Raw genomic sequence first — 13,789 nt, 5'->3', positions numbered from 1 at the left:
GGGGGGAGCTGGAGGGGGAAACGAGAAATCTTGGAAAATGCTTATAAATGTCGTAGATACGTGACTGACGTAACTGGACTGGATCCGCTATCTTTGAGGGAGTTAGATGGTGGGGCTCAGTGCTTTGGCGAGTTTGGTGCTTCTGGACGTGCTAGGACGATGAAAATTGGTAGGGGTGTCAGGGAGCTGTACAAATTGACTTGATAAAGTCGTTTTCCCCAATTCGAACATCTGGGCTGAAGGGAGAGGAAAAATTAGAAAAATTGAGGTATTTTTAACTTGCGAGTGGGTGATCGGATCTTAATGAATTTTGATATTTAGAAGGACCACGTGACTCAGAGCTCTTATTTGAAATTGCGACCGGCATTAAGCCTCTGATTTTCCTTTTAAAGCAATCTATTGATTCTTAGAATTTTGCTAGAGCTCATACCATATGAGCTCTTGGCTCTTCCGACCTCGTCACATGTGCCATAGGAGCTCTTAGCTTTTCTTGGTCTCGGTGACTTAGGTTGAAACCAAGGACGGAACGGCATGCACACCGGAATTGCCTACGGAGATGGAGGGCGTGTATTCCCGAAACAGTAAAAACTAAATTAATTGTGGGAAATATTGAAACTTGCAATTTGAACAGTACGATTATGTGATACATGTTGGTATTCAGGGGACAGCCAATGAGGCTGATGCCCCCACCCTTAGGTATGGAAAATCATTTGAAAATACAACGATCTCTTCAGGCTAAAAATGAACCTTGGGTCCCCTCCTCCAGCTTCAACTTTAATGTATAGCAAGGGTAAACAATCGATTTCTTTACAAATTGTTTTCCAGAGGAATTGTTCTAGGGGAATTTTGCGTATCCGCCTAATTCAAGGAATATCAAGTAATATGCTCTACGAGGATTGTGGATGGATCCCACTTCCTGTAAAATTATAAAATTATATAATATATTACTATAATATAAAATTCTACTAAGTTCTAAGATGGCTTGGCCATGTTTTACGAATGAATGATGGTATGTTGCCAAAGATTTTACTTTTTGGCCACCATCAGGGGCCAAACGAAAAGCATCCTCGAACGGGGCGGAAAGAGGTGGTGAGAAAGGACTTGAATGAAATTGAATCTTCGTGGGATGAGGTAAAGAGTGAAGCTTTGGATATATTGGGATGAAGGAGGAGTATGCGCAGATGCTCCCATAAACTCAGTGAGTTGTTATTAGTTTTAGTAGTAATATGTATGATTCTGAAATTTTTGGTGAGAAGGGGGCCTTGAAAATCTATGTATGTCTTAAAAAAAAAAAAAAAAAAAAAAAAAAAAAAAAAAAAAAATACCAAACTCAACTAGTAATCTTTGGAATGTTGTTTTTTCCGGGAAGCAACTGGTGACCCTATATCTAGGTATTCAACTATAATATATTCTTAGAACTATTACTGAATACCGTTTTGAAATGATTCAGATTGGTGTCAAATTTGCTTATACACGGTAACCTTCAGAAAATTGGATTTTCATCAACGTAACTGATGATATTTCATGCCGGGTATTTTTTCAGTTTCAGTGTCATTGTTGCCAAGAATTATGAAAACTTAATTATTTGTTTTTTCGACTAAATTTCTGACCTCTTAAAATAAATTACGGTTGAGACAAACTGCTAAATCTTGTTTCATTTCCATCCAGTCTTCTAAACATAATCATAAAACATAATTCTAAACGTAATCGCGAAGTTGTCGTTCTCTATTTCTTCTGCTGATGTAGACCCAAATATGTTCAACAAAAAATTACATGATTTTTTTTTTCTTTGTTTTGATGTTTATTTGAGTTAATGAAATCATGCAATTTTTAATGTTGAAGAATCTTCAAAATATCAAAAACTTAGTAAATCCTGGCTGTGCCCCTGATTAAGTGGTGCTTATATTTCTGTGTCGTAGGTAAAGAAGAAGCTAAAGGATCGTTCAGAGAAGCCTCGATTGGATAGTAATAGAGGACCACGAAAAGTGTCCGAACTCCAAGATGAAATGAACTTCCAGTTTGATGAAGAATTGGAAAATGTTCCTGTCGGAAGACAAAACACATTCACCGACTGGTACGTTTTTTTTTTTTTTTTTTTTTTTTTCTGCTGCTGCTGCTGTTCTACCAAGAACACACTTTTGTGCTTAAAAAAAAGGGTTATTTCTCAGTAGTCCATGTACTCCGTAGAACTTATAGAAAGATTTACAAGAGACCATGAGGTTTGTTTATAATTTACTGTATATTAGTGTAATTGGTTTGTTTTTACTGCTTTTTGTGTCTGTGCTTTTCCTCTAGGTAAATCTAACTACAGTAAGAAGTATCCGAAAACAGGAAGGTAAATTATTCTTGTCCTATGGGTGCCTGGGTTGTTCTTCGCTTTTTCTACAGTGTAGATTGGATTTACTTAGACAGTTTTATTTTATAATTAGAAAAAGTATAATAAAAATAGACATAGCCATTCTAATTTTTGTCGTTGGAATCTGCCAGGATTTCGAAAGAAAACATTTTCGTAAACTGTTTCCATAGCCAAATAGCAGCCGCTATCAGAGGTTTCAAGATCAATAGCAAGAAAATTCTTCTGTTTATGTTATCAGTTTCATTTTCCTTCTCTTCATCCTTTAGGCGCTTGTCTTTCTTCAGTGCTTTGTTTTTTTATTAGATATTTTTTGGGAATATTCAGAGTAGGAATACGAAAATTTGTAATGATTGCAGCAGTTTGTGCATCATTCTCATCGTCACACACTAATATCCCAGTTGCGCACGTTAATTCAATGCCATTTGTCAAGGAAAGTTCTGTTGTTTGAAATTCGTCGAGAACTAAATTTGAACGATTTTCACAGTAGCACATTGCTATGTCGGCTTCACTCGAGTTGCTGGGTAAATGTAGCACTTTCATCGTTGCTAAGAGTAAAAGCGTCATGATTGTAACGACGCTGATTGCAAACACACTTTTGGTTTTCTTACTAGAATCACAGGTAATTTGCTTTTCATCGGTTGGTTCAACTGTTTCTTTATAAACTGAATTATTAAGAAAAGATAGTCCACTCTCGCTGTCGATATTTTTGTTGCTCATCATGATGCGTGTTCGAATGTAAGAATTAAACTGGCCCAGCAAATTGAAAGCTTTTACTTTTATGCTTCAGTGAAATAACCAGCAAAAATACACCTTTGAAAATCCCAATGTTGCGTTAATTTGGGTTTTTCGTCTTCAAGTTACGTCACATGGAAAGAATTTATCCGGGTATTCCTCTAAACGGAAGAAGATTTTCTGATTATTGTCTAGCTTTTATATTGGTGTTGGTAGGTTATTAAGCATTGATTGTCTTTTGGAAGACTTTTCAGGAAGTACTGTTTATTTAGGGTTTAAAAATATTGAATTTAATGGTATTCTGATGGAGAGAATAAGCCCTGCCATTCGTCCTGAGGTCACATTACTTTTAGTAGTTTAGTGTGGGCTTAATGGCTCGGTCTCGCTGACATTGTTTACAAGTCCCCCCTCTGGGAATTAGTTATGGATTTTGGTCTTGAACGAAATATAGGATTTTTATCGTCGGCGTGCAATTACAAATTTAAGCAAATTATCAGCCGTCTAAAAGCTGTTCAGTATTTTGATTATATCCTACTTATGTTTCACTCGTGCTCTAAAAAGACTATCTGTTGCTCTCTAGCCTGATGATTTTATTAAACTCAGTTTAATCTCGTTCAACACAACTTTCGCAGTGAACAATTCGAAACAACAATACAAAGTAATCGAGAGCACTTGCCGATACGGACATATTCAGTGGTTGTCACGAGATTGACAAACACCTATTAAATCTATATACACAAAATCGAATGTTTGTCAGTCTGTGTCTTTTACGCATTACTAAACTGTTTACCAGATCGCTAAGACACCTTGTTGTTGTTGAGTGCACTCTTCTGAAGGATTTAGGTGTAAAATCCCCCGCAAAGGCCCTCTTAATAATTCTAATATTGAGGGAAGTATATACCCTTCAACACAAATAATCGTAATTACTTCCGGTAAAACTATTCACATTTTCTTGGTATTCAATTAACGTAGTAGCTAATTATAAATTTCGTCATCCTAAGAGTTCCAGAATGATAGAATTATTTTTAAGTAAACTCTCTGAATTTTGGATTCAATCAGAACACTTTAAAAGTACTTTCGTTATTTTAGACGTTGGGAAATTCTCCTCGCGGGGGGGGGGGGTTTCTATATTAAGATGAACTTGATTTGTAGATGTTTTTCTAGTTCTGCTTATTTAATCTAAATAAATTAATTAGGTAATTTATATAAATGTAGGGTAAAAGACAACTTTATTCAGCCTGGCATTAACTCTTATGTTGAAAAGCATGAGATTTAAAAAAAAAAATGATGTTTTTATTTATAAATTAGATGAATCATTTTGTTTTCCGATTTAAGGAATCGATTCCCTAATGAAGGAGAACTGTCGGGGGAATTTTCCAGGAGGGGAATGGTCTGCGCGGGGAATTTTTTGGAGAAAATTTTTCAGATACTTTTAAATTTGAGATGTGATCATGATTAATACGCGGGGGAGAAATTTTCAGTGGAGTTTTCTGCGGGGAAATTTTCCTCGAGTTTTCTTTCTTTTAAGATCGCAGCAACGCGTGACGAGTCAGCTAGTTGCTTTATGAATTTAATTTGTATCATGCAGTCGTTACTTGTTGTCAAACATTTATGTTTACATTAGCAGTATGAATAATCAACCCTGTATCGTATTATTCAGTACCAGTCCACAGGCGCCAAAGTCTGGTAGGGGGACTAGAATCCAGATTCACTGCCAACATGCTGATTGAGTGTCTGAGAAAGCTAGGAAAAGTTTGAAAGCATTGTAAAATCCCATGAACTTAGACTTATAGTGCATTGGGCCTCATGAGTTCAGAATTCTGCCTAATATTTTCTTAAAAAAAAAAAAAAAAAAAAGCGCAAAACTTCGTACTCATCCACTGTTGAATGCCTAAAGGCCCGTTTCCAATGATATTTTACCAATACCGATGTTTAGCCAGTGCTAATTTGAACAGGTCAGAATTTTATTTAGACTTTTTCAGTTAATCAGAAAATTCTATGAAAAATCTGATACATATCAATGTGAGTAAAATCTCACAAGCTATGTAGACATTGTCCTTATTTAATTCCACTTCCTCATTTTAATTTATATGCAGGAATTGTTTACTTTCCTTCCGGTAGTTTTAAATCATTTTGGCTGGGTATAAAACATCCTTAGAATCTTAAACAGTATACTCATGTTTTTTGTTTTTGTCCACCTGAAGGTCAATTTAGTACAATAACATGTTATACAAACTCATTTCCAAAATTATGGCAATGTATAATGAGAAATGATGCGTGCATACTGCAAAACAGTATTTCATGGTTCTTCAACCTCCAGGAACCCCTCCCCCTTTACTAAATGCTTTAGACAAGATTCGAATTGGCGTCTTTCTATTGCATAGCAGCAAAAATACCACACGCCATAGTGGTTCAGTTCAATTTTTAACCGATTTTTACAGTTTTTAATCGAGTCGGGTCGGGACTGAAAATAATTCGCCCTTATATGTAGCTATAATATACAAACTGTATAAACGGATACCGCTCAAAAGCAATTACTTTTTGACTGAATTAATTGGTTTTCAGCATTGCAATCAGAGGTGTCACGAAGGTAAAATGTTAAGAGGGTGGTTGATAATGGATTTTACTGGCTGGCCAAAAAGTTCTACTTATTTTTCACTAATCAAAGTCGAGATTTAGGGAAAGTCGCTGTACGATTGGTAAAATTGTGATGCTTAGTGGCGCATTCTATGGATGCATCTCTTTTTCAGGTCACCGAAAGCATCGAGAGGGGGGGGGGGTCATTCCATTAGTGACGGTTTTGATGACAGGTAATTGACCAGTTCACTACGTTGAAATTGAATAATCTTTCAAGTTGAAATTGAAAATCTTACGCAATTGTTACAATATTAGTACTTACACAACCGCAAAGTCCAGATGATTCAAAACTACGTCGTTTGAAAATATAGGAATTCCGTATGAATTACAAAATATGCCAACAGAAGATTCCCAAGTATTTATTGCTGCTGACATTATCAGAGCTTTTCACCTTCAATAGAGGGTAGGAGCTGGGTCTTTGCTTCACATAAATTGATTGTTCTGGTGCTATCTATATCTCGCTTTTGACTGAAAATACCCGTAATAAGAACGTCCCTTTGATATATTAAAAAATTCAGAATCTCTAGGCAGTCCATCAGTGGCCAATACGGTTTTGTATTGCGAAGTATATATTACGTTACGTTTGAACAATCCTAATTCTAACGTTGGAATTTGGTTAAAGCTACCTTTTCACTCAAACAATCAAGAAATTTTAATCTCTAGCTACTGCGACAAATTTACTAACTCGCTAATTAGCTGGGCGTTGCATGTGGACTTCCAACGTTGCCCTTATATAGCAGCTGTAAATCTTCGTGATTAGAGAACAAGCAAGAGCCAAGTTTGGAAAATAGTCTAGTATTTGGTATCCAAGAACCTTCGACAGGATTTTTTTAAAGTATATTGGGCCATTTTTTTCGGTTACTTGATCTTTTGAGTTCATACAATTATCGTTGCCTTCGTCAGGCGTTTAGTTTTTATAAATTAACTGTTTAGAAGTAAGGTTGACTATTCCAATAAAATAATGAGCAACAAAGAAAATTAATATCAGCCCAAAATCCCACAAAACTGGAGTTAGTTATTTGCATCTTCTCTAATCATTGCTTTAGTATGGTCACCATTGAAAAAACAATTCCGGGAGGAGAAGGGATCTAAGATGCCAAAAAGTGAATTTTCAGGTTATGGTTTTCTAATTTGATTAGAATTTTAGGCAATCATGCCTAAATTGTAAATCTCCTCTCTTTAGAATTAAAATGAGTATGATATGAGTTTAAAATTTCTGCCATGAACAGACCCATATTTAGCAATTAATCTAAAACAGTTCCCTGTAAACAATTTTTAGGCTTGGTCCGAAAGGGTTGAAAGGTTGTCCAGATCGACCCAAAGGACCTCCAGTGAGGAGTTTTAAAATGAATTTTAGAGGCTCCCCGCCCCTCCAGACTGAGATGGACATACAGAGGAATGGCAACCAAACTTCCTGGTTACAACTGTTTTGTATAAATATAATATTTTGTATTTAGCCCCCCCAGACTGAGATGCACATACCGAGGAATACCAACCCAACTTCCTGGTTAAATCTGTTGTGTGTAAATATAATGTTTTGCATAAATGAACAAAGCCTTAAAGTTGTATTTAAATATACAACTAAGGATACATTCATTACCGTCTATACATGAAAACGACATTTCTAGCTTCAGTTGATAGTCAGGTGAAATCTCCGTTTGAGGGTTCTCGGAAAATTTGATTTTAATGTTGACGTTTCCCCAAGATTCATCACAGTAATGACATATCCCTCACTTCCTACTTAGAAGTGACACACTGTTCACTGTTCAGTGTAACTTTGAAGTTACACTGTTCTTAGAAACGAAGTTTCTAAGAACATGAGGCGGAGGTGGGTATGAGGAAAGGACATTCCCTCTTCCTTACGGAATAAATTCTGCTCATTTTGGGGTTTATTGTTACTCTTTACTTTCGTTATACCAGAATTGACCAGAAATATTCCCAGAAATCAAGAGGGATTATATATCAGTTTCCTTTTTTTGATACTTTTTAAAAGTGTTTGCTGTACCCCTCCCCTTGAAAAAATAACCCTCCCCCTCCCAAATAAAAGTCCTGGATACGCCCCTGGAGGTTCTGTATCAATTTCTACCTGGGGCTCCCTGATGGTTTCGTAGTTAGGGAGGGAGGGAGAGACCTCAAAAGGTGCACTTGAATGTCAAAGCATCCTAACTCTCATTGGGGCTACAGATAAATACAGAGTTAGTTCTAAGGGAGAGACGAGGGAAGAATGGAGGTAGAAATTAATATTTAATCTCCAGGACCGTATTTAGGACTTTTATTTGGAGGGGGGGGTACAAAAAACTTAGAAAGCGCACCAAAAATGTTAAATTGATATTTAATCCCTCTTAATTTCTTGAAATATTTTTGGTCTACGCTGTTTTTACGAATGCAAAGAGTAAAATTAAACTTCAAAATGAGCAGAATTTATTCCGTATTGGATGGGGACCGTCCCTACCTCATCCTCACCTCCGCCTCATGGTCGTATAAACTTTGAAGGATGCTCATTCGATTAGAAACTAAGAGTTGTAATCCTTTTGCTATATGTCGAGAGGAATTAGAGACCAATCATCCACGGGGGTGGGGTAAACGCCAGATCCCGAATTCTCGGTGGTTGGAATCAGCAAAAAACGACATTCCTTTAATGCATATGTTATTGTAAAATATCATTTTTAGAGGTTCAGTTACTTTTTCAAGTTCTCTCTTTACTCACTGTCCTTTATTGTCTTTTTTTTAACCTCTTTTTTTATAGCAGTTTTTACTAATAATGATAATTAAACAAGAGCTAAGAGCTCTTATGGCACTTGTGACGAGGCAAGAAGAGCTCATATGGTTTGAGCTCTAACAAAATTCTAAGAATCAATAGATTGATTTAAAAGGAAAATCAGAGGCTTAATGCCGGCCAGGATTTAAAATAAGAACTCTGAGTCACGGTGTCCTTCTAAATATCAAAATTCATTAAGATCCGATCACCCACTCGTAAGTCATCAATACCTAAATTTTTTCTAATTTTTCCTCTCCCTTTAGCCCCCCAGATGGTTAAATCTGGGAAAACGACTTTATCAAGTCAATTTGTGCAGCTCTCTGACACGCCTACCAATTTTCATCGTCCTAGCACGTCCAGAAGCACCAAACTCGCCAAATCACTGAACCCCTCCCCCCAACTCCCCCAAAGAGAGCGAATCCGGTACGGTTACGTCAAACATGTATCAAGGACATTTGCTTATTCTATCCACCAAGCTTCATCCCGATTCTCCCACCCCAAGTGTTTTCCAAGATTTCCCCATCCAACTCCCCCCCAATGTCAAAAGATCTGGTCGGAATTTGAAATAAGAGCTCTGAGACATGAATTCCTTCTAAATATCAAATTTCATTAAGATCCGATCACCTATTCGTAAGATAAAAATACCCCAATTTTCACGTTTTCCAGGAATTCCGGTTTCCCCCTCCAACTCCCCCCAATGTCACATGATCTGGTCGGAATTTAAAATTAGAGCTTTAAAGCACAAGATCCTACTAAATATCATTCATTAAGATATGGTCACCCTTTCGTAAGTTACAAATACCTCATTTTTCCAAATTACACCCCCCCCCCCCAACTCCACTGAAGAGAGCAGATCCGGTCCGGTTATGTCAGTCACGTATCTTAGATAGGTTTTTATTCTTCCCATCCAGTTTCATCCTGATCTCTCCGCTTTAAGTATTTTCTAAGATTTCCGGTCCCCCCAACTGCCCCCCCCCCAATGACGCTGGATCCGGTTGAGATTTAAAATAAGAGATCTGAGTAACGAGGTCCTTCTAAATATGAAGTTTCATGAAGATCTGATTACTCCTTCGTAAGTTAAAAATACGTCATTTTTCCTAATTTTCAGAATCACCCCCCCCCTCCCCCAATAGAGCTGATCTGTTCCAATTAGGTAAATCACGTATCTAAGACTTCTGCTTATTTTTCCCACCAAGTTTCATCCCGATCCCTCCAATCTAAGCGTTTTCCATGATTTTAGGTTCCCCCACCCAAACTCCCCCAATGTCACCAGATCCGGTCGGGATTTAAAATAAAAAGTTTTGAGAAACGATTCTAAATATCAAATTTCATTGAGATCCGATCACCCGTTCGTAAGTTAAAAATACCTCATTTTTTCTAATTTTTCAGAATATCTTTGAAACCTAATATGATGATTTTGAAGGTCGATATTTCATAATAATGGAGCATATATTTTGCGCTTTTTTTTATAACACAGTTGCCCTCTCATCGCTATGTTTATAAAATTGCTGAAATTCGGTTTGCACTTCTAGGTCAGATGATGAAGAAGATTTCAGTGATCAAGAGATCAATAAATTGCTCATTGTTACGGCACCAACTGGCACCGGACCTAGTAGTTCTCGGCCGTTAAAACACGAAGGCTACGATAGAACCGGTGATTACACTAGTCGTGTTAAAATGACTCAAGATCTTGCAAAAGCTATTGAAGACGGCCTTTTCTATTATGAAAGTGAATTAAAAAAGAAACAGGTAAGAAATCATTTTGTAGCTACAGCTTAGGACTTCAGAATCTTGGTAGAATGGTAAACATTGTAGAGAATTTATTGATATACCACCTAACTTACCAAACAGTTAGTTCGGTCTACTGGTAAATACGAAGCATCGCTGACCAGAAACTTGCGGTTAATTTTTATTAGTGCTATTAATTCCCTAATTTCCTGTACCTTTCATTTAATTTCCTTGTGTTTCGTGTTTTTTTAATGGTCCCCCCTTCTCTCCCTAACGGACTAAATTTATACATACAGAGTCTACTTGATTGGGTTTCTTTTGTTTTGTAATTATTGTCTTATTGATTTACCACCTGAATATCAGAGAGCATATAAAGTTCCAGATTTCGCCGAATTATTGGTCAAAGATTTGCTTTTGTTCGTGCACCTGAATATATTGCATGAAGGAAACGGCAATTTCATCATCCCATGACAATTAAAAATGAATTGTTTTGCTCAGCAATAGTTACATAATCGTTACTAGTTTCTGTAACTATAACACATTAGCACATATTTAAGCAAGGTCGTATTCAGGATTTTTGTTCGGGGTGGGGGGGGTTACATAAAACTACAAAATGCATCAAGATACTTTATATGCATTTTGTTACTTTTTATGAGTCAGACTTCGAGGGGGGAGGGGGTGTTCAAACCGAGTACCCCTTTAGATAAGGCTCTGTATTTCAGAATTAAAAATTTTCAAAGTAGCATCATGCTATTGTTTGCATGGATCGATTGCGTTTGTGTTTTTAAAATTGAATCTTATAGAGATAGAAGTGTTGGCACTTGGGATCCGTTAGACCATACGGCTTAATCAGATACCATAAGAAGAGAAGCCAATTTAATAATTGTATAATTTTTTTCAATATATTGTAATGAAAATTTAATAATTTAGTTGTATAATTTTAATTATAGAAATAAGTGGCTGTATGACCTGAAACAATTGAAATTGCTTTCAGAAAAAAAGAAAGACAAGGAACATTAAATTTATTTTAATTGGTGCTTTACTCACTTCGTCATTTGCTAGCTTTGAAGTCATTAGTTGCTTCGTCCAAAGCTTAGCCAATAAAAAAAAAAATCACAGGATAGATATTGATCTCTTACCTGGAAGGAAACACATACAAATGTGTAAATATAATGTTTCGACAAGAACGAAGAATGAAAAAAGAAAAGACAAAAATAAACATGGCTCATTCTCATCTAGTGGATTAAACGAAAAGACAAAGGAGATATTTCGGCAAAGACTTCCGCTACGCTGAGCTTAGTGAAAATAAAAACAAAAAACTAACCTTTTGAAGTAATCCGTAAACAAGTCATTTTTGACTGACTTCCAAATAATTAAGTCAGTTCGGTGATTCATTTTATTCCCATTCTCAACAGGTTACTTCTAAAAGTTAGATTTTTCTTTTGCACTGAGGACTGTTTAGCGGAAGTTTGTGCCGAACTATCTGCTATTCAGTGGCTGAAAATTACCCTCGTTGGCTTTTGTCTCTTTGTTAATTGTTTTTGTAATCTTCGTGCTCTGCCGTGCTTCCAGTGTGTTCTTTGTCGCATAACCAGTGTGTTCTCAGAACATATTGGAATATAATATCGATGAGGAGAGAGAGAGAGAGAGAGAGAGAGAGAGAGAGAGAGAGAGAGAGAGAGAGAGAGAGAGAGAGAGAGAGAGAGAGAGAGAGAGAGAGAGAGAGAGAGGAGAGAGAGAGAGAGAGAGAGAGAGAGAGAGAGAGAGAGAGAGAGAGAGAGAGAGAGAGAGAGAGAGAGAGAGAGAGAGAGAGGACCAAATATCAAGGGAGGGGTCAATGAACTATTGTAGGGCTAGGATGATGGCTAAAAAAAAATGCATTTTAGATGAGGAGAAGAATTATCTTCTAATTCCCCTACCTCTTCACTTAGAGGAATACATATAGTGTAGGGCTAGTGTAGGGCTGAGTATATAGAATAAGGTTTAAAAAAGATTAGAGAATTTGGATATAAAAAAAATAAAAACATTTAGTGCAAGTAGATAGGGACGTCAAAACTTACAAGCACCCCCTGTAGGATGAAAGCTGTCGCCCTTCAATCCTTGCTGTTTATGAGGAAGCTTGGCTTCTTTATATTGGTGATGTAAGATTTTTTTATTTAATTTATTTATGTTATTAATAATTATTTATTTAGTCATAGGTGGAATAGAAGGTCATGACTCTTCCTTGAAATATATAATTTAGTGTATGATCTGACCAAAAGCTATCAATACGTTTCTGAAAAATTCTATTTCAACAGAATGCTTAAATAGCATTAATCTAAAAGCATGCAAAATCTAGAAGCATGAAATTTCAAGATGTGGGCAATCCATCTCCGGATAAGCATCCTAGGTTTGAATTATTTTTTTTCTTTTGCCATTGAAGCTATACACTGCTAAGCTATTGTCTATTATACCCTCACTTTATCATGCTCAGGTTTCATAACCCGAGTTCTGGGATTTCCAAAAGCGGCTGCTTTGGGTGTCATGAAGAAGAACATAGTATGTCTTGAAAAAGATGTATGATGAGCTAAACTTGGGGAATAACCTTAAATAATTTATGTTTGTGTAAATAAATCCATTTTGTTGCAATACAATTTGCGCAATACAGCTGTTGCAATACGTTGATGATAGTGAAGAGCTGTCTTGTGAAATTGGTGTTAATCTGACGGAAAAGTTCGGAAAATACAATCGGAAGATTTTGCCAAATTCTGATAACTTAGTTAAACCAGTTCTTAAATTGATTTATAAATTTATTTTTGATGTGAAGCAACTGGGGTCTCTAACGCTTCAGAGCGCGTTGCTTAAAGATATTTTCTATATCAAAGATAAAGATTCGAAAGGTGTGGTTTGTTTTTTGTTATTCAATGAAAATTAGTTGTTTGTTAAGAGTTTACTAACTCAGGTAACGTCAAAACGTCAGCTGAAAATTGGCGTGTTATTGAAAAATAGATTAATTTTTTAGATTAATTTTGAATATTTGGAAATATTCAGGTCACAATGCTTACAAATATTATAGCTGTAAAATATTTATCTTTTCGTCTTTATTACGCCAGTGATATAATAATATTGACCCGGCTGAAATTTAAGGACATTTTCGATTTTCCGAAATTAGCATTGCCCTGAATTTTTGCGGATATTTTAAATTTCATATCATAGTTTTAATGATAATTGTTAAAAATTATTGTCAGGCCCTGATTTACCACTAGGCCCGGGCCTAGGGGCATACAATGCCAGGGGGCACAATAAATTATCACTAAGTGATCTTTTCTTAACAAAACTGGACTGATGGGATTTATTCTCAAAGTACCAGATGCACTCTACCGCCGCGCTGCGTATTCACAGAAAAATTATTTTAAAACAACAATTTGCCACTTATAAATTGTCAGATGTGTTCCAAAAATGGCAGCTGAGAGTTAGGTATCACCTCTTTCTTTTATTAATTTGGGCTCATCTTTTGCTTTCTGTTCCGTGCTTTGATTATCCCCGAATTTTCGGGGATTTCCTAAAAAGTCTTCGCAAAAATAGAGCGGCTAAAAAAA

General features: G+C 36.3%; 1 protein-coding gene across 1 annotated transcript in view; it reads left to right on the top strand.

Annotated features, from left to right (window-relative positions):
* Window positions 1-1,919: 1,919 nt before the first annotated feature.
* Window positions 1,920-13,789, top strand: part of LOC136031875 (la-related protein 1B-like) — a gene marked incomplete at its 5' end in the record, with an annotated part of 34,549 nt that continues 22,679 nt past the window's right edge. Inside the window, 2 exon segments of the mRNA XM_065711813.1 lie at window positions 1,920-2,074; window positions 10,016-10,232. Coding sequence (XP_065567885.1) covers window positions 1,920-2,074; window positions 10,016-10,232 — 372 coding nt within the window.

This window comes from Artemia franciscana, chromosome 10 (genome assembly GCF_032884065.1).
Source record: "Artemia franciscana chromosome 10, ASM3288406v1, whole genome shotgun sequence".
Classification (NCBI taxonomy): Eukaryota; Metazoa; Arthropoda; class Branchiopoda; order Anostraca; family Artemiidae; genus Artemia; species Artemia franciscana.
This window is presented reverse-complemented; position numbering and strand designations above follow the sequence as displayed.